The sequence below is a fragment of the Phocoena phocoena genome, chromosome 3, assembly GCF_963924675.1.
Source record: "Phocoena phocoena chromosome 3, mPhoPho1.1, whole genome shotgun sequence".
In the NCBI taxonomy this organism is placed as follows: Eukaryota; Metazoa; Chordata; class Mammalia; order Artiodactyla; family Phocoenidae; genus Phocoena; species Phocoena phocoena.
This window is the reverse complement of record NC_089221.1, coordinates 168,628,246-168,651,148: the sequence shown is the minus strand read 5'-3', so window position 1 is coordinate 168,651,148 and position 22,903 is coordinate 168,628,246. Positions and strand designations below refer to the sequence as shown.

General features: G+C 53.1%; 1 protein-coding gene across 1 annotated transcript in view; it reads right to left on the bottom strand.

Annotated features, from left to right (window-relative positions):
• MLLT1 (MLLT1 super elongation complex subunit) overlaps window positions 1-22,903 on the bottom strand; it is a 63,312-nt gene that overhangs the window by 37,144 nt on the left and 3,265 nt on the right. Inside the window, exons 3-4 of the mRNA XM_065873845.1 lie at window positions 15,606-15,873; window positions 7,521-7,603 (exon numbers count right to left, since the gene is read on the bottom strand). Of these exons, the coding sequence (XP_065729917.1) occupies window positions 7,521-7,603; window positions 15,606-15,873 (351 nt within the window). The remainder of the gene's footprint in view (window positions 1-7,520; window positions 7,604-15,605; window positions 15,874-22,903) is intronic.

Genomic DNA, 22,903 nt, shown 5'->3' with positions numbered 1-22,903 from the left:
GTCTCTGTGAATTTGCCTGTTCTAGATACTTTATACAAGTGGAAGAACATAATATTTGGCCTTTTGTGTCTGGCTTATTTCACATCGTGTGTATTCTTAATGCCACTGAATTATACATCTAAAAATGGCTGAAATGATAAATATTATGTTACAGACACAGATACACCACGAGCCACACATGACAAAATCAAGCTGAGCTACATCACAATCAAGCACTTCTGCTCTTTGCAGGACACTAAGAGACTGAGAGACTGAAAAGACAAGCCATAGATGAAGAAAATATCTGCAAAAGGAAGGTTTGATAAAGGACTGATATCCGCAATATCACTGTTATACAATCAATATATTATACACTCTATCACAGTTATACACTCAATAGTAACAAAATAGACATCCCAATTTTTAAAAATGGTCAGACACTTTGAACAGACACCTCATCAAAGAAGTTAAAGGCAAATAAGCTATGAAAATACGCTCAATGCCATAAATCATTAGGGAAAAGTCCAGAACCAGATGGTTTCACTGGTAAACGCTACCAAACATTCTAAGAATTAACAACAATTCTACTCAAACTTTTCCAAAAATAGAAGAGGAAGGAACACTGCCTAAGACATTCTATGAAGTCAGAATTATTACCCTGATACCACAGCCAGACAAAAATACCACAAGAAAACTACTGATCAATATTCCTTGTGAATATAAAATTCTCAAAAAAATACTAGCAAACCGAATCCAACAGCACATTAAAAAAGATTATACACGTAACCAAGTGGAAACTTATCCCAGGAATGCAGGAATGGTTCAATCATTGTAATATACCACATTAATAAAATAAAGGAAAAAAACCCACATGATTATCTCAACAGAGGCAGAAAATGTTTGAAAAAATGTTATGCCCTTTCATGAAAACACTCAGTAAACCAGGAATAAAAGGGGACTTCCTTAACCTGATAGAGGGCATTTATGAAAAAAACCACTGCTAACATCATACTCAGTGGTAAAAGACTGAACATTTTCCCTCAAAGATCAGGAACAAACTAAGAAAGACCACTTTCATCATTACTGTTCAACACTGTATTGAAGTCCTAGCCAGATCACTGAGGCAAGAAAAAGAAAAAAGGATCCAAACTGAGAAGAAAAAAGTAAAACTATCTCCATTTGCAGGTATCTTTTATGTAGAAAATCCCAAAGAAGTCACAAAAAATTACTAAAGATAATAAACAGATTCAGTAAAGTTGCAGGATACAAGATCAACACACACAAAAATCAGTTATGTTTCTATATACCAGCAATGAACATTCCAAAAGGAAATTAAGGAAACAATTCCATTTACAATAGCATGCAACAGAGTAAAATATCTAGGAATAAATTTAACCAAGAAAGTAAAATACTTGTACACTGCAAAGTACAAAATGTTTCTGAAAGAAATTAAAGAAGACCTAATCAAACGGAAAGACATCCGTGTTCTTGGATTGGAAGACTTCAATATTGTTACGATCGTAATGTCTCCAAAGTATTTACAGATTCAATGCAATCTGTATCAAAATTTCAGTGGCCTTTTTTGCAAAAATGGAAAAGCCAAGTGTCAAATTCATATGTAATCCCAAGAGGCCCACAAAAACCAAAACCATATTAAAAAAAACAAGCAAAAACCCCCAAAGTTGGAGGACCCACATATCCTGATTTCAAAACTTTCTACAAAACTACAGTAATCAAAACAGTATGGTACTAGTATAAGGACAGACATAAAGACCAATGGAATAGAGAGTCCAGAAATAAAACCAACCATACATGGCCAATTGATATGCAACAAGGATGCTAAAGCCATTCCACAGGGGAAAACAATCTCTTCAACAAATGGTGCGGGGACAACGGAACGATCACATGCAGAAGAATGAAGTTAGACCCTACCTCATCCCACACACAAAAATTAACTCAAAATGGGTCAACTATCTAAATGTAAGAACTAAAACTATAAAACTAGTACAGGGAAACATAGGGGTAAATCTTCATGACCTCAGATTTGGCAATGGAGTCTGAGATTTGACACCAAAAGTGTAACAGAAGAAGAAAAGTAGATAACTTGAGCTTCATAAAAATTAAAAACTTCTGTGTATCAAAGAACATTATCAGAATGTGATAAAAACCCAAAGAATGGCAGAAAACATTGGCAGATCACACATGCGGTAAGAGTTTAATACCCAGAATATATTAAAAACTCTTACAACAATTAAAAAAATAAATATTAAAAAAAATGGGCGAAAGATGTATACAGCCATTTCTCCAAAGATACATATATGGCCAACAGCAGGTGAGATGTTCAACACCACTGTCATTAAGGAAATGCAAATCAAAACCTCAACGTGATACCACTTCACACCCACTTCGATGGCTACCACAAAACAAAAACAGAAAATAACAAGCACTGTTGAGGATGGGGAGAAATAGGAACTCTCCTACATTGCTGGTGGGAATATGTAGAGAAGAGTTTGCCAGGTCCTCAAAAAAGTAAAACACAGGATTACCACATGACCCAGCAATTCCACTTCTAGGCATACGCTCCACAGAACTGGAGACTGGAACGCAAACATGTACGCGTCCACACACGTCCACAGCAGCATGAATCACAGCCGCGAGCAGGCGGAAACAGCCCAGACGTCTACAAACAGATGAGTGGATAAACAAACTGTGGCAGAGTGGATCTTCAATATTCGTGCGTTCCCCGTTTCTGTATTTCTGTATTTAGCTACTCACTAAAATTACCTATAAACCCAAAATCAGTCCTCGTGGCTTTCATGTCCACTTGCAGACAGGCACCGCGTGGTGAGAAAGCAGCTGGCTGCAGGCTCATCCCCGGCTGCTGTGAAACAAGCTGCACTCGGCCTTCCTGTGCAGTTCTCACACTGAACGAGTGGCCTTTTCACCACGTATGTAGTGCCATTTTTACCACATTTTTGTGCTTCTGCCATCTGAAATGGCCCCACGCACAGTGCTGAAGTGCTGTCTAGGGTTCCCAAGCCCAGGAGGGCTGTGATGTGCCTTACAGAGAAAATATGTCTGCTGGACAAGCTTGGTTCAGGCATGAATGATGGTGCTTGGGCTGTGAGTTCAATGCTAATGAATCAACAGTGTACAGTAAATAAGGAGGTTTCAAACAGAAGCACTCAGGAAACAAGGTTATGCATCCACCAGTTGACAAAACTGTGACCAGAGGCTCGCAGGAACTTAACCCTTTAGGCCCCCTGTAGCAACCGTTCAGTTTTCACTAACTCAGTGTTCCTGGTGACCTTACGGAGAGCATAGCTATTTTGAGTAACGAGAATCGATTGTATATACGTGTGTATCTCCATACCGTGGAATATTTCATTCAGCCATAAAAAGGAATGAAGTACTGGCACATGCTACAACTTGAATGAACCTTGAAAACACTATGCTAAGTGAAAGAAGCCACTCACAAAAAGACACATGTTGTCTGATTCGTTTTGTATGAAATACCCAGAATAGGCAAATCCATAGCCGGAAAGCAGATGAGAGGCTCCCAGAGGATGAGGGTCGGGGGGACGCATTAAATGCCACTGAACTGTGCACTGTAAAACGCTTAACTGCACGTTACGTGAATTTCACCTCAATAAAAATTTTATTTTACAATTGTGGCATCATAGAAAGATATTTGGCATTTGTCCTCAGTTCCCGGTCTTGGAATTTCCTGAGTGACGGGGTGACAGGAGCGTCTTTTGTTCTAACGAGGCGGCTCTTGCTGGGTCCCTAGATGGTTTCAGGATGGGACTGGTCCCCAGAAAGACCAAGTCTTGATTAGAAGCTCATCCCCCCTCCCAGCCTCTCCAAGCTCCGGGGAGGGGGAGGGCTGGAGATTGAGTCAGTCAGCAGTGGCCAATGACTGACTCATGCCTGCACAACGAAGCCTCCATAAAACCCCTAAACATGGGGTTTGGAGACCTCAGGGAGGGCAGGTGAGCGTGGAGGTGCCAGGAGGGCGGTGCATGGAAGGAGAGGCCCCAGAAGCCCACTCCTGCCCACACCGGGCCCTCTGCCTCTCTCCCACCTGGCTGTTCCTGAATTACATCCCATACACTAAACCGGAAACAGGGAGTAAAATGCTGATCGGAGTTTTGTGAGCTGTTCCAGCAAATTCCAGAACCTGAGGGGGTTGTGGGGACCCCCGATGGATAGCTGATCCATCAGAAGTACAGGAGGCGCAGCGCAGACCTGTGGCTGTCCTCTGAACTGGGGACAGCCCTGTGGGGCTGACCCCTGACCTGCAGGTCTGCGCTAATTCAAGTGGCTAGTGTCAGAAGCGAACTGAACTGCTGGGCACTCCAGTGGTGCCTGGAGAATCAGAGCCGGAGGAGAGGTGCTGGGAAGGACACCGTGCATTTGGAGTCAGAAGCATGTGAGTTAAAACCGCTCAACAGATGTCCTCGGTGGCGCAGTGGCTAAAGACTCCGCGCTCCCAATGCAGGGGGCCCGGTTTCCACCCCTGGTCAGGGAATTAGGTCCCACGTGCCGCAACTAAGAGCCCATGTGCGGCAACTAAAGATCCCACATGCCACAACTAAGACCCAGTGCAGCCACATAAATAAATATTTTAAAAGTATTAAAAAAAAGAAGACACAGAAATTACTTTTATTAAGTCAGACAGACCCACCCCCCACACTGCTTCTTTTTTTCGCTTGGGGGAAAGGAGGGCTTTATCTGTAAAAGAACATCCTGCCAACAGGTCAAACGGAACGTGGCCTCAGATAAGTTTTAGCGCCAAACACCACGTAACACAGAATTTCTCCAGCTAGTGCCACTGAGGCTAGATCGCCTCACGCTCACACGAGAAAACATCCCGCGTCTGAGAAAGTGTCCTTTCTGCTCTGGGTGCAGATCCCCCCACTGTCCGGAGAGGCCACATGTCATCCTGGGGCCTGAAGGCCTCAGAGGCCGCCTACTCCACTCACCCTGCTCACCCAGGCGGACCCAGCAGTGACATCAACAACACACGTGGATGAAGCCCTTACTCTGTGCTGGGTACCGGGCCACACGCTAGCTTCCATCACTCCGAATCTTCCCAACAGCCTGAGCAGCAGACACAATTAGGAACCCATCTCGCGGACAGAGAAACTGGGGCCAAGAGAAGTGGGCTGTCCACAGTTGCCCCACCTCTTCTTAGCAGGACAAAGACTAGCTCACCTTACTGACAGCTGGACAGTAAGGCAGGGCTGAAAGCCAACGGCAGCCCTTGCCTATGGCAGGGGGGAAAAGTCACCAGCAGACGCTCTCACGATGTCCCTGGTTCACATGCATCCCATGCCTACAGAAGCTGCTTTTGCCATGAACCGGCACTCACTTTTCCACACACGTCCCTCAACAGGGACCCACATTTAGACAACAGCTGTACCATACGATACATAAAACAATACTGTCCCTGTCACCCAGAAGCAAGTAAACAACAGAATTCATGAGGAGCTGTCATCCCGGGTCACGCCTGTCTCGGGTATTGAAGCAATGGGTGCGCATGTGTGAACACACGCTCTGCTGGTCCAAACCCCAGCTCCGCCAATCATGGTGCAGCCCTGCCCACACAACTGGGCATCCAGGCGCCCCTTCATCCAGACTGGAGAGATCACCATCCTCTGGGGCCGGTCCGGGTACTAAGTAATAAGCACCGCTCAGCAGAGCGCCTGGCACAGCACACGCACCCCACAGGACCTGTGACAGGACCTGCACCCCTTCCCGCGATGGGCCTTGCAGTGCAGGGCTGCCCGCTACAGCCCTGAGGGCAACGCCCCCACCAGGAACAGAGGATTCTAGTAACAGGACGCAAGGCACAGGAGAGCACCCAGCACTTATCCTGAGAAAGGGCTCACGGGGCCATGCCGGACCCAGCACCCAACCCTGCAGATACCAAGGCACCCACAGCTCAGCGCTCCCTCCCAATGGACTCACTCTGTCTCCCCAACCACCCAGAGGGGCTACAATCAGCATCCCGTTTGCACAGCCTCCCCACGGGGGGCCCCAGGACTCACCCCAGCACTGGCACCCCGCCCCACATGGACGCCCCCTTCTCCACGCTCCCGGGGCAGCAGGAGGCCTCCCTGAGCATGGTCCCTAAGCTGCAGGGCGCCAGCCCCCTCAGGGTGCACCCACAGGTGTCCCACCCGTGCGGACAGGCTGGGCTCTCCTCTCAACAGTGGCCAGTCACCGGGACTCTCAGGCCTCGACGCCCAGAGAGCCTCGGGATGACCCACAGGCCCCGCCGCCAAATCCCGCTGAGCCGCACCCGCTGAGATGTCCCTTGGTGCTCAGGGGGCCGCGGGTGCCCACCTGAGCTCCACCCCAGAGGCCTCTGACGCCACGGGCTCTCAGAACAAGGGGCTCGTTAAGTGAGTGGTGGCACCCTCGGGCCCCCCAGGGGGATGTCCTTCCTGAAAGATGGCACAGCCGCCCACAGCCAGTCTAGCTGGACTTGTGGAGAAGCAGCAGCCAGCCGGCCACCTTGGAGCCATCGAAGGTCACTGCTGGCCGCTTGGTGGCACCTGTGAGGATCAGCAGAGGCACGCTGCCAGGGAGGCAACTGTTAAATGTTGGTTACTGGGCTTAAAAAAAAAAAAAGCTATGGCCTGAATGTGTCCCCCGCCAATTTCCTATGCTGACTCCCGCCCCCGACGTGATGGTGCTGGGAGGGGCTTAAGTCACGAGAATGGAGCCCTCGGGAACGGGATTAACACTTCCAGAAAGAGCCCCTAGGCCCCTCACCGCTTCCACCCTGTGAAGGCACAGCGAGAAGCCTGTGACCCAGAGGACGGAGGACAGCCCTCACCCGACCACGGTGGCACCCGATCCCAGACTTCCAGCCATCAGGACGCTGAGCAAACAATTTCTGTTGTTTATGAGCCATCCAGTCTGTAGTATTTTGTTACAGCAGCCTTAACGGTCTATGACTATTTCCATTTTTTTCATTGTAAATGTTTAGAAAATACATATGGAGAGAAATAATACAAAACCCCGCTGTGATCCTGCCACCCAGATTACCTCTGTTAACATCTTTCACGTATATAATTCCTTTTTTCTATAAATGACACACATATAACTTGCTTTCCTCACTCAACAACATTAAAAGCTCTTTCCTCCAAGGTCATCAAAGATTCTGTTCAGAAGATGCAAAAGTGCATCCAACCAACAGCCCACTGTCAGACGTCTAATAACTTCCAGTTCTTCACCCCTCCTCCCGCGAGGTGACAACCCCTCTAGCACGTGGCGGCTGAGCCGGGGACCCTGCCACTTTCAGGATGACTTATGGCGACGTGCCCCGGTACTCCCCCACCTGCTGCTGCAACGTGCCCCGCCCCCCAGCCCTGCCACCATGGGAGGGATGCGCGCGACGCTCCGCCCGCGGGCGCCCAACATGCAGTCTCTGCTACACATGCCAACATCCACCCTGTCACCCGGCGCTGCCGGTCCCACTGGCCCTTGTGTGAGCTGTGCATCCTCCTTACCGCTACCCGGGCTCCTACCTTGTTCTTGAAGTACACCTCGATGGGCATGATGAAGCCTGCGTAACCCGACTCCTCCACTTTGTAGGGGGGCTCCTTGCACACTGAAAAGAAAGGGAAAACCGCTGTCAGTGCTAGGAGGCCAGCTCCCCCAGCGTGGGAAACCCCAGGCCCTGTTCCATGTCAAAGGGGTCAAGAGGAAGAGAAGCAGCGGAGCAGGAGAAAGGTGACCCCGTGGCGCCAGGGTGGGAGAGCGCTGGGGAAGGGGCACGAGACCAGCTACGGCAGCGCAGCCAGCACCGGCCACGGGCCACACAGGTTCAACCGACTGAGGGCAGCACAGCAGTGCGGCTCAGCGAGGCGCTGGGCCAGGGGGCCCCTGGTCTCCCAGCAGGGCAGGCACTCTGCTGTGGCCTCCTCCTGCCATCGCCCACTCAAACATGGACACTGAGGCCCCGCTTGGGGCCAGGGACACGGACGCCAGGAGATGGAGATGGAGATGGCCCGGTCCCAGCGGGGGCTTGCCTGGGTTCCACCTCAGCACCTAAGCAAAGCATTCCCAGGTGACGAGTGATGAGAGAGGGAGGGAGGGGGAGAAAGAAACTAAGAAGAACAGTAAAATAGAGGTAAAACAATCTCCCGCAGTCTCACCCTCCAGGATGAACTGTCAATGTTTTGACAGGTATGCTGTCATTATGGAAGTAACGTGACAACACTGTTCTCCCGCATGTAAGAAAAAAAATCAGAACTGTACAGATCAAATCCCCCTTGTCCTCCACCCCTCCCTCTCCTGAGGCAACCAGACCGGGAGATAGGAAAAAATCCTGCCAAGGATTAAAACCTTTACACACGTATGTCTGTACTGTAATTCTTAAGGGGGCCAGAAATTGCCGGAAAACAGTGCATTGGAACATAATGAAACATGACTTTTTAGGGCTTCCCTGGTGGCGCAGTGGTTGAGAGTCTGCCTGCCAATGCAGGGGACACGGGTTCGAGCCCTGGTCTGGGAAGATCCCACATGCAGCGTAGCAACTGGGCCCGTGAGCCACAGCTACTGAGCCTGCGTGTCTGGAGCTTGTGCTCCGCAACAAGAGAGGCCGCAACAGTGAGAGGCCCACGCACCGCGATGAAGAGTGGCCCCCGCTTGGCGCAACTAGAGAAAGCTCTCGCGCAGAAACAAAGACCTAACACAGCCAAAAATAAATAAATTAATTAATTTTAAAAAAGAAACATGACTTTTTAAAAATTAAAACCTTTTAAGATTTTTCTTAAAAAAAATAATTTAAAATATCATATACCTCAAATATCTCACGTGTCTCATCCATCTGCGCAAACAAAACTGGTGAGGGGGTGGGTTTAGAGTAACTGGGGACCCTCAAGGCCAGGGCTGGCTGGACAGCCTTGCACAGGACCCCGCTCTGCAAACCATAGTCCCGCGAGCTGCGCGGACTGGCGGGTAAGCCAGCCCCAGGGGCTCCCCCTGCCCCTGCGCCAGCCACCTGCCCTCCAAGCCCAGCTCCCGCTCCCCCCACGTCCCCCAGGAGGGCTCAGCTTGCGCTTCAGGCTCCAGTCCCCACAGCCCGGGGCTTGAGGCGTGCTCACCTGGACGGACTTCCCTGCCAGGGGCGAGCGGGGCCGTCCCGACCGGGCCGTAGGACCCACCGCCCCCGCAGCATAGCCTCCCGTGGGGGCAGCAGTAGCCCGGCTGCCTCGGCTGAGCGCCCTGAGCACTGTCACCTGACCTCGGGGCCTGCACAGAGTCATTACTGCTACCAAACGCTGCACTCGCTCATTCGTGCATTCACTCCACCACTATCCGCGCCTGACAAGTGTCAGGTGCCCGGCTGACGCCAGAGGCCAAGGGGACACCTCTGGTCCCCAGGAGTAAGCTCTGTCACCTTCAGTCTGACGGTCAGCCCACCTGGAAGTAAGGAGTGCCCCTGCCTGCAGGCTGGGTCAATGGGCGGTGGCCCAGGCAGCCCGGGGACACTGTGGGGTCGACCTCGGCCCCAAATCCCTATTTGAGCCAGCTCCTACTCTGCTGCTCCTCGGAGAGCCTCCTGGCGGTGCTGGCTGGGCATGCCCGAAGCAGCCCGCCCCAAGACACCTCCTCGTTCCCTCTGAAGCCCGCGGCTCCCGGCGTCGTGCAGGTCAGGGCCCCAGCTGTCCACCGCTTCCCCCGAGGACGCCTCAGCCCCTCCTGCCCCTACAGCTGGCCCGCCACCAAGCGCTGTGAAGGCCACCTCCAAACATCTCTGGGTTGCACCCCGCTGCCTGGCGCCCTGAGCCTCCGCTCCAGCCCCTCAGCAGCCGGCCTGCCTCAGGCTTGCTCCCAGGCCTCTTCTGAAGGGGTCGCGGGAAGGACCCCTCTGAGTCACAGATCTGTGTCCCCTGACGGCTCCTCACTGCCCTCAGGACCAACTTCTAGCCACTCCGGGGGGCCTGCACGGGGCTCCATGCCCTCCAGGCTCATCTCTCACCAGCCCGGCCACGCTGCCCCTCTCAGATCACAGACCACTTCCTCCGGGACCCCTTCACTGAGCAGCAGCCCCCGTCCCCCATCAAGTTCCAGGCTGCGGTTCCCTCCTCCGGCCCCGAGCGTCCTGTATCACTGGGTCTCAGCACTCCTTGTGCTTACTGTCTCCACCTTCCTCAATCCTACACGAGCTCCAGTTCATGCAGTGTGACACCCCCAGAGCCAGCACCATGGCCAGGCCTTTTGGAAACATTCACTATGTATCTGTCAAATACTGCTGAGCGGGCCACATGTCACACCTCTGTCAGGTCATCTACTGAAGTGAGAGGCCTGTCCAGGGACAGGAAGAAATGTGGGCAGGGAGGCCAGGTCACGGCCCGCCTCTCCCCGAGTCTCTCGATCCTGTCTGAGCAGACTGAGGGGGGGTTTCTCCACCTGCATGAACCCTGCCCACCTAGTGCCCAAGCCCCCCACCGTGAGCGTCCTGCAGTCTGCCTCGTGTGCCCCGGCCTCGCACAGGGCCGGGCCCTGCTTGCTTGCTGAATTAACCTGCATCCAGGAAGGAAAGAGGAAGCAGAGAGGAAGGGCGGCCTGTTCTTACTGCACAATCCCCCAGCAGAGGAGGGAGGGACCGGGGACCTGCCTGCACCCTCCACCCCAATATCCATCTCCCCCCACCCACTCCCAGTCTGAATCCCCTCAGCCATGAAGGCCCGAGTCAGGGCCCCCTCCCGCAGGGACAGCCCTGGCTTCCCTCGGCCTCTGACCCCCAGGTCACTTACTTCCACTCATGTCACCTCTGATCTTCATCTCTCTACCAGACGACAAACCCCTTCAGGGAAGGGACCCTGCTTTGCATTTCTCAGGCTCTCTAAAGGCCTCTCGGAGGACGGGCACTCCCAGGCTGAAAACCACCTTATCCGTTCAGAAACGGGGCACAGGGGCCAGAGTACAGGCTTCCAGACGTGGGAGACCGAGCAGACGCCACCGGCCTGCCTGCCGTCCCACCTGAGGGCCCATGGCAAGCAAAGTGAGGCCAGGAGGAAACCAAATAATGCCGGGAGAGTAACGGGGAGGGAGGCGATGTGAGCAGTCAAGAACTTTCTGGAAGGCAGAAAGTGGGTGAGAGCATGCCGGGCAAGCAAACAGGAAGAGGAAGCTGCAGCCAGGGACATGGCACAGGCGCTGCACGGGGGGCCTGAGCCCCGGGAGGCCTGGGCTAGGGCATCCGCAGGTGCAGTGGGGGGCGAGGGTGGGGAGCGGGTGGCTAGGGGTTTTTTCTTGGGGTGATGAAAACGTTCTGAAATGAGAGAGGTGATGGTTGAGCCACTGTATGAACACAATAGACACGAGGATCGTACACATTAAGGGTGAATTTTATCATGTCTGACTCATACCTCGTAAAGCAGTTATTAAAAAAAAAAAAAAAAGCCAAACAGAGCGGCTGTGACTGGAACAACAGCCCTGGGTATCCCTCCTGCGACCTTCCCCCACCCCACCCCCTGAGTCAGGCCCTTCTCATTCAGGAAATTGGGGGACCCACGTCCCTAACCAGAAACCGCTGGTAAAGCGAACCCATCCTGCCCTGAACAGAGCACTCGGTAAGAGTTCCCACCTGGAGGAAAGAGGCCAAAGAAACAGGAATACTTTGGGGACCACAAGAGAACTTGGGAAAAGGAAAACAAAAACAAAAACCTAGAGTCAATGCCCTCAGATGCAAGACTTGCTCAACAAATGAAAACAAAATACTTTTAAAAAGGAAAATTAGAGAGTAAGAAAGGGCTCTTAGACCTTAGTACAAATATAGTACTTACAATTTTTTAATTCAACAGAAAGACCAGAAAATAAAGTCGATGGAATCTCCCAGAATGTAGAGCAAAAAGACATTTTTTTTAAAGGGTGAAAGGTGCAAAAACAACTCAGCAGATTAAACAAATGTCAACAGCAGCTAATATTCATAAAGCACCTACGGTATGCCAGGCAGTATTCTCAGCACTTTACACATTTAACTCATTTAATCCTCGCAACAACACCGCGAGGCAGCTGCAGTTGTTCCCATTTTACAGATGAAAAGACTTAAACATAGAGAAGTTATGTAATAAGCATCCTAGAATGCGAAAAAAGAAATTAAATAGGTGGAAAGAAATTGTCAAAGAAATAGAAGCTAAAATGAAGGACACCAGGACTTCCATGGTGGCCCAGTGGTTAAGACTCCACGCTCCCAACGCAGGGGGCCAAGTTCAATCCCTGGTCAGGGAACTAGATCCCACATGCCACAGCTAAAAGAGCTCACATGCGGCAACAAAGATCCCTCACACAGCAACGAAGATCCAGCACAGCCAAATAAATAAACAAATATTTTTAAAAATAATAATAATAAATAAAATAAAATGAAGGACACCACATGTCCAACATGATGAACAAACACACAACCAAAAAAGACCCCGGAAACAATGTCATAAATGCCATCTTAAGTCCTTCTAAAGACAAAACAAAAAACTAAAAAACAGGTCATCTGCAACAGAACAAGAACCCAATAGCACCAGACTTCTCAGAAGACAAAGAAGCGACACTTCCAAAGCTCTAAGTGACAGTAATTCTCCAACTAGAACGTTACACCCAACTAGACTACTATTCAAGTGTGGGAACAGAACAAGGGCACTTCAAATACACTAGGAGTCAAGGAGTTTATTCCCCACACACCTTTCTTTGGAAATTGCTTCAGTAATTAATCTCCTGGGAAACTTCTTGAGAAATTATTCTAGTAAAACAGGAAAATAAACCAAAACATAAGGGTATTAGGTAAATCCCCCCAGGAGAAAAGTAAAGGAAAGTCCCAGCGTGATGGCTAAAGAGGAGCCAGTTCTGATTAGAGGAGGAAGAGACCAGAATGAAATATCTCGAAGGGGAAAAAACTCCACTGAATAAATGAAATGCTGGGGAGGATGGAAAAAAGGCAAAGCACCTTTGATGAAAAAGACACAATGCAAGGATGGGAAGAGAATCAAAGGGCCAAATATGAAGCGCAGTAAACGGGGCCAAATTTTAACCAAGGATGATAAAAAGAGCCCATCTGACCTTGACATGAGCTTGAGCGTTCTCCTTGGAGTGGCCCAGAGTTCAGAGAGGATCCCGACCAGCCCGACAATGGAGAGAGTCACTACGGTCAGTGCCCTTTGCCAGCTACCAACTTCTAGACTTAATCTCTAATCCTGGAGTGGAGCAACCTTAACGAAGTCAAGTGTAGCTCCCAGAGGGAGGGGTGTAAGGTTCAAGGAAGACGGGGTGCTCCTGCCCTTCTCTTCCTAAATGGAAAGTCAGGAGACCTTGGCCAAAGTTGACAGCATCGAAGAATGCATTCGTTCTCTCAACGAATACTTAGTAAGCACCTAAGTATTACTTAGCATACAGCAGCAAACTATATGGCCAGACACAAACCCCTCAATTGTAGGGGATGAAAGGGGGAGAAGCTTAGGAGAAAGTCTAACCCTTCACGCTAGTAAGTTAATAAACAAATGTGAAAAATCTAGAGATAAGAAGCAAATTTGCTTTTACTGCTTTAAGGTGTTAAGAAAGGACACGACCCAGAAAGGCCTAGAAATGTTGCCCCTGGGGTGATACCACCACTGATGAGTTGGGAGGTGGGAACATCCCATCTGGCACATCTCTGCTGGGTCTGTTACGGGTGCATATTTTGGTGTAAAAGATACTTTTTAAGCACATAAAGTATAATTTCAGAGGCTGGAGCCCTATAAGAAATTCACTGGCTGCTTCACCTGATCTGTTTTTCACTGACCACTAAGCAAATGGCGAGTGAGCATTTACCATTCGATACACGTGACACAGGTGCCCTCTGTGTACAGGCCGCACAGACTTTGCAAACATGCACGATTCACCTACTGAAACTCTGCCTGCAAAACGACACTTCAAAGGAGTGCGCTTCACTCAAAACCCATGCTTCAGACATCGGGAGCTCAGAGAATGTGCCGCTTCCTCGTGACCACAAACAGGTGACTGGGCCTCTCAGGACCTCAGTTTCCACATCTAGATATGGGAGGGGATCCTGGGGGGCTCCCTGCATCGCACAGCACAGAGCGAGGGCAGGACAAACGTAGGCCGCTCTGAGTGTTACTTCTAGCGGCTGCTTGGTTAAGGACCGGAGGGGAGGAAGATGAAACCAGCAGCTGAAAGGTGGATAGGAGTCACCATCTGAGGCCCCTCCCTGAGAGAAAGGGAGGGACGGGAGAGGGCGGTGGTGAAGGAACCGCAGGGGCAGCTATCTGGGAAAGCAGGCACCTGGGCCAGGAGGGGGCAGCCCGGCTTCTGCTCTGCGTCCGGGCACAGCGACCACGGGCTCCCCTCGAATGAACAGGCGTGACCAAGCGCCAAGAAAAACGGGCATATCCAGCCCACAGAGCACAGACCCCTGCTTTAAAGCACAGGCAGCTTACCTGGCCCCCTGAGCTTGCTTCCCCATCTGTAAAAGAGGGTTGCGGGGTGAACGAAAAGAGCTTGTGAGCAGGACGTGCCTGATAAGTGGCATGTATTACTACTATTATCATTAGCAGGTGCTTTACAGATACCTGCTGTTGCCAGGAACCAGATGGGCTCTCTCCAAGAGGCTCAGAGACGGAAAAAGGAAAAAGGGAGAGAAGCTGAAGACTCAGGAAAGGAGAAACGAAGGAAAAGGAACAGCGGAAAGCTGATGGAAGAATCCAGAAGAAAAAGAATCTCGACCTACTTCTGAACCAGGAGTTTCTACTCCTGTAACACACGTCACTTCCCCACTGGACAGTAAGACACTTGCCAGTCCAGGCCCAGGCCCCCAGCAGGTCCCAGAATGGGCTCCTGCTTCCACCCGAGGCTCCATGCCGTCACAGCATGACCCCCGGCCCCCTGGCCCGCCTACTGCGGGTAGAGGGGGCAGCAGCCCAGCAACGGCTCTCCCAGCCCTGAAGCCCTTTCCGAGCACAGAGTCCTTTGTTCCTTTATCAACGCATCCATTCGAGAACTATTTTCAAGACCCCTGTGACGGGCTGGGCTTCACATGGGGACCGAATGGTGAAAACAGGAGACAGGGCCCGGCCCCCACAGAGCTCCCAACATTGCCTCCAACTTCGCTCCAAATTCCCCAGGAAGTGGTCTCTGATTGGGCGCCCTGGGTGAGTTCCCGGCTCTCCGCCCCGTGAGACAGCCGGGCCGCATGTCACCCTGTACTTCGCAGATGGCCGGGCGCTCTGAGGGGTGAAGCCAGGGAGGAGGCAGCGGCGAAACGCAAGCCTTTTCTGCTTTTGCCCCACATACCACGGGCTCCCTAAAGGGCATCTCTCCTCCAACGTGGGCCCAGTAAGCAGCTTCCTGCTTACTCACCAGGGGGTGTAAGTCGCCCTTCCCACCCTCAACCAAGGGCTACATTCTCTGGAAGCTTCTCAGAGCCTGAGTCTAAGTGATGACACAAGATGTTGTCACCACCTCCGCTGGGTTTTCCCTACAGCCAACTCCGCGGCCGAGGGAGAAGCAGAAGGGATGGTGGAGGCCCTGTGTGGAGGGCGAGCTCTCGCCTCGGGCTGCGGGGTACAGGCCACCTGCTCCCCAGGGAGAGGGCAGGCGGCCAGGGTGGGGACACTCACCACGCTTGGGCTTGGGGAAGCTGTCGTGCAGCCGGAAGACCACCTTCTCCACGAAGTGCTGGATCTCACACTGCTCAGGGCCGCGGACAAACACCATCCAGTCATGCGTGAAGCCCTCCGTGGTGGGCTTCTTGCGTAGCTGGGCACGATGTCCCAGCTCTAACTTGACCTGGACAGTGCACTGCAGGGAGAGAGAGGCGGGCACAGGGTCAACGCAGAGCCCAGGGCAGGGTGCTGCAGGCCGTGCCCTCCCCCGGCCCCCCGCGGCCTACAGAGCTCGTAAGTGAAGGGAGTCCGCGAAGGGGCAGCGCGTCCACAGGAGCAGGAGCCTGCACGTGCTCAGGTGGGCGGGGCCCCGACGGCTGTGCATGCCTTCGCTCCCCAGGAGGCCCACGGGGCCCCCCGGCGCCTCCTCCCCACCCTGCCCCAGGGCCTTGGCACCTGTGGTTCCCACTGCCTCGGATGCTCTCCCCCAGGCCTCCCCACGGCTGGCTCCATCCTGTCACCGAGGTCTCGGCTTGACTGTCACCTCCTCAGAGAAGCCCTCCCTGACCACCCAACCTGAAAGCACCCACCACCACCCCATGGCTCTTTATTGACACAGTCTTCTCAGCAGTCTCCATGATCAGACATCATCTTGCTAGCAGTCTGCCTACTCTCCTCTTGCACTGGCTCACTGCAAATGGCTCCCTGCCCGGAGTAGCAACCCTCACCAAGATCTCCTGGAAAACAGCGGCGTGACCCGTGGTGCCACTGCAGTCGCCCCTCAGTACCCATGCGGGATCGCTTCCAGGACCCGAGGATACCAAAATCCACGGATGCTCAAGTCCCTTAGGTAAAAAGGCTTAGCACTTACATGTAACCTACGGATATCCTCCTGCATACTTTAAATCATCTATAATACCTCCTACAACGTAAATGCTAGGTAAATAGTTGTAACTACATGTAAGTACTATGTAAATAGTTGCTGGGGCACAGCAAATTCAAGGGTTGCTTACTGGCACTTTCGGGAATCGTTTTCCCGAATATTTTCGATCCACAACTGATTGAATGGGCGGATGCAGAACCCACGGATCCGGAGGGCAGACTGTACCTCGTTCTACGAATGAGGCGACCAAGGCTCCAAGAGTGAGCTGTTGAGTGGCACACACGAGGCGGCTGAGTTGTAGGGAGATTCAGGCCCAGGTGTGTGTGTGTCACCCAAAGGCCACTCCCTTGGCCAGTGTGCCATCCTGCCATCCTTGATTAAAGCATTTTCATTCTCCATCATCCCACAGAGTGCCTCCTGGAAAACAGAGGCCCCTGGGGTCACCCGAGTCACCTGCACAAACGCTGGCTTTGTTTTCAAAGCAGAACAGCGGTTCACAGTGAGAATGGGGGGCAAGTGTGAAGTCAGCTGGGGACAGGTGCAGGTGGGCCCGCGGCCTCGGGCTGCCCTCCTCACACACATGTTGACCACTCGCCTGAGACAGGAAGCAGCTCGTGCCGGCCCCCCGCCACACACACACAGGCTAAGCAGGCAGCCCCAACTCTTCGTAGAACTTGCACCAGCGAGGCCAGCTGAAGCCGCCGACAGGGACGCACTGTACACATCCGCTCTGGCCTGTTAAAACCCTCTCTGGCCTTCACAGAGATACAGCCTGACACCTAGTATCAAAATCAAGAACGTTACAAAGAAAGCAGAGGCCAAGTGGACACTTGCTCCTAAGTATTGAGATAACGAGGGACAAGAGGGCCAGCGGCCTGCATCCCACGCATCCGGAAGGAAACTCCCCTGTCGGGCTCAACAGCCCAGGCCCAGACCAGAAACCTCCCTCTGCACTCTCTTTCTCACCACTGGACCCCCAGGCACCCCTGGGGCCACAGTCCCTCCAGGACCTGCCTCTTCTCTGGGTTCCAAAACCCTGTTCAGACCCACCACCGGCATACTCCCCACTCTTCCACCCCTCGCTGCTCGGTCACTGCCGGGAAAGCATGGCCCGCCGCTCTCGGTCAGAATCGAGTCCGCAGGCCTCAGCATACCTCCCATCTCGCACCTGTGCTTCCTGAAGTCTGGGGTATTCCTCGTTTACCATGCTTTCACCCAAGATCAGAGAGTATGTCGCAGAGCCGTGCAAGTTTCCCGCGCTGCAGTCCCCTGTACGTGCACACACACATGCTCGTGCACAAAGAAGCTGCTGCTAAGTTCTGGCCAGGCCTTAGAGGCTGAGAACCGAGGAAGCACAGGAAAACGCACACACCCTGCATCCCAACTCAGTCAGACACCAGCCATCCCCAAACATACTGGGAATGTCCACTCCCATCCACCTCTGCTCCTTCCGGCCCACAGCCGGGGGCGCCCTAACTCACTTCTCTCTGATTGGAATGCCACTTGTCCCTTAAGCCCTGGCTCAAGTGCTACTCTCTCCAGAGCCCCTTCTGATAGATCCACACCGGAAACCAACCAGACCCTGGTCTCCACAGCAGTCTGTGTACAACCAACTCCGCTGTGCCACTTCATCCCGACCCTGCTCCTGACTGTTCACTGCTGTCTCCCCCAGGGCCACATCCCACCCGTCCTTTTAACCTCTATCCTGGAATCACGCTGCACGAGGCATCAACACTGGATTAAACCAGAGAGGCTTCCTAGATCAGTGAGCTCTAAGTGGTACGTTCGTTCCAAGAGGGAAGGGCCAAGGTGACAGATAAGGACAGGGTGGCCCTGACGCATGGACTGGCAGGAGGCAGTGGGTACTTAGTGAGACAACTGTAAAAACAGGGCAGGAGCCCCCCACCCCGCCGGCACAGGACAGTCCCCGTGGGGCTGCTTGGGAAAAGAGCAGAGAGCCCCGGGACCGGTCCCCTCGGGGGAGGGGTGGGGATCTGGATGGAGCATTTAGATTCCACACTAGAGAAATGACAGCCAACTGTACGCAGGTGACGGATTGGAGGAAACAGCATCTAAGTGATAAAGCACCCCAGCAACTGTGTACACTGTCTGGGCTGAAGGCAAAAAGGACAGACAGACCAACAACAACAAGCCTGCTGGGAGGCAACCAGAGGGAGTGGCTGGAAAAGGAGCCTGAAACAGGAGAACTGGGAGGACCCAAGGGCGGATGCAGAAGGAGAGACAGGCGACCAGGCAGCTGGGTGGCTATGATGATGCCCATGGAGCCCGGGTGGGTGGAGCGAGGGTGGGGGGGGTGGGGACATTTGGGGGGAAATACCCCCCTGACAGCTGGAGAAAAGGCCTGGACGTCTGGATAAACAAGTCATGCTCGAATCAACCACAAGCTTCTATCCGCAGAACGCTGCTTATGGACAAGGCTCAAGATAAACAACACCCAACAATATTTACATGATCCCAAATAGGCCATAATCGCCCCATACACTTACGGGTGTGTAACGAACTCTGCCTTTCTCTCTGACCTGTTTTCACACTGAGGAGTCGGGAGACAATCCCTGGATTATGGGAAACCAGATTCACATAATCACAATGACAACAGGACACTGTTGAATGGCTTCTGGTATCAATACTTTCGAGTTAACTCCTAGGTGATGAGATGCCCCCTCAGATTCTGCTGTTCACCAATCCGGAGATTAACAACCCTGCTCCAACCCCAGCTGCCTTCCCGGCATTTCTCATCACGTGGGGTTCCTACCCAGGGCACATGAGCAAGCCCGGCAGAGCAGTGATTGTGAAAGAAGGGAAGACCACAGTTCTATCCGAGGGGGAAAATGGAAGCGCCAAAAAGACGCTCCAGAGGCCAAAGTAAACAGGAAGGTTCTGAAGCGCGATGGGTAATCTTTGCAGCCGGCGGGCCGTGCCCAAAGCTCCGCCCAGGCGGCATCTCTGCCTCAGGGGCCAGCGCCAGCTCAGTCCCGACACCCCCAGACCCCAGGTGCCAATGACTGCATACGCCAGTGCACACAGGAGAAGTCTCCCCTGAATGCTGGAATCTTCTAAGAAGTAAAGATGGTGGAATATCACAGATTTGGGGACACTATATTAGAAAAGAAATCATTGATTCGGTAGGACACTCAAGCTACACCGAAGCGGAGGCAAGTAAAGCTGAGCCCTGGCCAACTATTCCGACTCGGCGAGTCACGGTAATTCCACCTCCGACAATTCCACCTCTGCAGGCTCTGCCCCCTCCTTCCTTACTCCACCTGGACTCCTTCCCCGTCCAGCAGAACTGGAGAACTGAAGCAGATCAGTCAGCTGCTTCTCCAGGAAGGGTGCCTGCTGGAGAGGCTCGCTGTTGACTGGATTAATAAGCCCGAGCTGGACTTCCCTGGTGGCGCAGTGGTTAAGAATCCGCCTGCCAATGCAGGGGACACGGGTTCAAGCCCTGGTCCAGGAGGATCCCACATGCCACGGAGCAACTAAGCCCGTGCGCCACAACTACTGAGCCTGGGCTCTAGAGCCCGAGAGCCACAACTACCAAGCCCATGTGCCACAACTATTGAAGCCCATGCACCTATAGCCCGTGCTCCGCAACGAGAGAAGCCACCGCAATGAGAAGCCCACACACCGAAACGAAGAGTAGCCCCCCTGCTCACTGCAACTAGAGAAAGCCCGTATGCAACAACGAAGACCCAATGCAGCCAAAAAAAAAATGAAAAAAGAAAAACTAATAAATTAAAAAAAATAAAATAAAATAAAATTTTAAAAAAAGCCCACGCTGCCTGGAGTGACGTCCCTCACCTGCCCCGCAGCTGCTGGGAGGCCCCTCGCAAAGCCTCCAGAGGGAGGGCCCGGCCTTGGTCACTGCCACGTCCCAGCATCTTGAGGGCCACTTCGCCACCCACTGCCCCCACAAAAGCCCAGAACAAAGGGGCACTTTCCAGGCTGCTCCAGAAAGGGTTAACTATTCTACCTCTGGGAAATCGTCCCTAAGACCTGAGATGAGATGGAGTGGCACGAGGGCTCCCAGGGCCATCTAGGGACAGTTAAGCTTGGGCTGAGGGCCTCCGCTGGGCACTGCCCTCGCTCCAGGCCAACTGGCGGCGGGCACTTGGAACCCAAGGGCCAGAATCCTAAGTCCTGCGAGCCAGGCAAACGGATCAGCCAGCACAGACCCCTGCAGGTGTGGAAGGGGAGGCCCCACCCAGCAGAGACAGAGCCAGCCTGGTGTCAACAGCCCTGCCGGCCTCACAGCCCTCGCTTCCCGGGATCCTTCCCACATCCCTCGAACCCTGCCCTCAGCCCGGCCCCAGGAGACAGGTCTTCAACAAGTGTATCTGTAAGATTTCCCCGGATCTTCTGGTGGGAATTCTCTTTACCAGATGCCCCCCCCCCCGTCCCCCCACCCCGGGAATTCCCACTTTACCAAGTGGCCTAATTAGGCCTGGAGTCTGGCTACTGCAGCTAATTCCCTCAGATGCGCAATCCCCTCCCCTCCCAGGAGGAGGAAGCACCCAGGGGTCTTTTCCCTGATCAGCCTGGGACGATTTTGCCAAGTCTGATGACACCCAGCAGGGTCACTGGCAACGTGGTCCACACACCCACAAAGGGGGACAGGGGCTGGGCCCACAGAGCGGCAGCCACACAAGCCCGAAGTAAGCGCTCTTCACAGAACTTTCTCCCTCTAGACCCAGCGGGGGGCTCCCGGGAGCAGCCACTGAATCAGAGCACAAGACAGGGAGAGGACGGCCGTCCCTCTGAGACAATCCTCTCAAGTGGAGACTGCCTGCCCGGAGGCTGGGACCTCTCAGGACAGCCGCAGGAGGCCCTGGCCCTCTGACGGCTGGCCCACTGACGGCTGGCCCACGGGGGCTGGTGGCTGCCCCTACACTCTCTTAGGGCTCCATCCGGCCTCAATTCTCTGACCCAGGGCACCAGGTTAATGACAAAGGGACAAGAAGGGGCTCAATGAATGTGCCTCTGGAAACTCTCTAAGGTAAGTGTGCAGACCGTGAGGGCGTGCAGATACACCCACAATCTTTAGGGCTGTCAGGCTGCTGGGAAGCCTCACCCCTACCAGCCCACCAGGGAGGCCTGGGACAGGATATGCATTAAATATGTAGGAAACGCACACAGACATGTAGATGATGCGTCGGCCATCCCCAGAGTTCTCCAGAGAGCAGTCTTGGGAGATTTGGAACACGAACAAGCCCAATAAAGGCATCTGTCACCAGGCCAGGTGGGCCTGGTGACAAAGGCAGTGATTCCTAGTCACTTTTATTTAACCAACAGTTGGCGAAGCTAAGTGCAACTCTTCGCATTACAAACTACGAGGGACCCAAAGGGGAGCAGAACTCTGGTCCCCGCTCTCAAGCACTTTACAACATGCTTCACAACTTTAAAACCTGGCATCGACCTGCTGTGACAGCTTCAGAGCCAGGTGGGGGAGGACCCCATCACCCTCTCATTAGCACTCTGCACAGTCCTGAGGTTCTCTATGCAAGGTCTGGGGGAAGAGCGAGCGCTCCCCAAGCATCCCACCAGGCCTCGACTCCTTGCAGGGCTGTCCTGGGCCTGCGTTTGCACATCCGTGAAATGGGCCTTCCCCGTGAGAAACAAACCTCCCTTCTGCAACAGCAGAGTATGGTCACAGGCAGCTGTTCTCAAATCCAAAGTTTGGAGATGAAGAGTCAGCGTCAGTTCAACCATGTGGCTCAGCGGGTCGGCTGCCCACCTCGCAGCCAGGCCCAATGCTTTTGTGAAGGGAGGACTCCCTGGTCCTTCGGGGAACAGGACTCCCCAGATGCTGATACCACTTCTAGCTCCCTAGGCAACCCCCCGCCCCCTGAGGCTCCCTTCCCAGCCTCCTTTCCATCTTTTCAGCAGCTGCTCAGTCTGTAACCACGCCCATTCCTTCCCCACCATCCTTGGAGATAAATCACATGGCTCCCAGCCATGACCCCTGCGTGAGCAAAGACCTGCCCCCCAAAAATACATCACCACGTCCCCCCTAAAAAAAATACAAATCCCGCAGACGACAGACGTGTAAGTACAGGCTACAGGTCAAGGGATCAAACAGGTGGGGGTGTGGTCAAGGCAAAGGGTACCAGAATGACATTTTCCCGGGAGCCAGAGCCAAATGCAGAATCCCCCTTCTCAGCTGGTGGGCCTGGAAGTTCTAGAGAACACAACAGGAAGGTCAAGAGAACCAAAGTCTCCCAGAGCAAGCGGGCCTGGGCGAGCGGGGGAAGCCCCATTGTTTCCCATCATACTGAGGCATTCACAGGTTTGGGGCATCATGGGGGAGACAGAGAAGGCTGACTCTGCTGGATTCACAGCATTTCCCCCGCCCCTCCTCTCCTGCCTCTCCAGGGGCTGCTGCCCCCTAAGGAAGGGACAGAGCTCCTGGGCC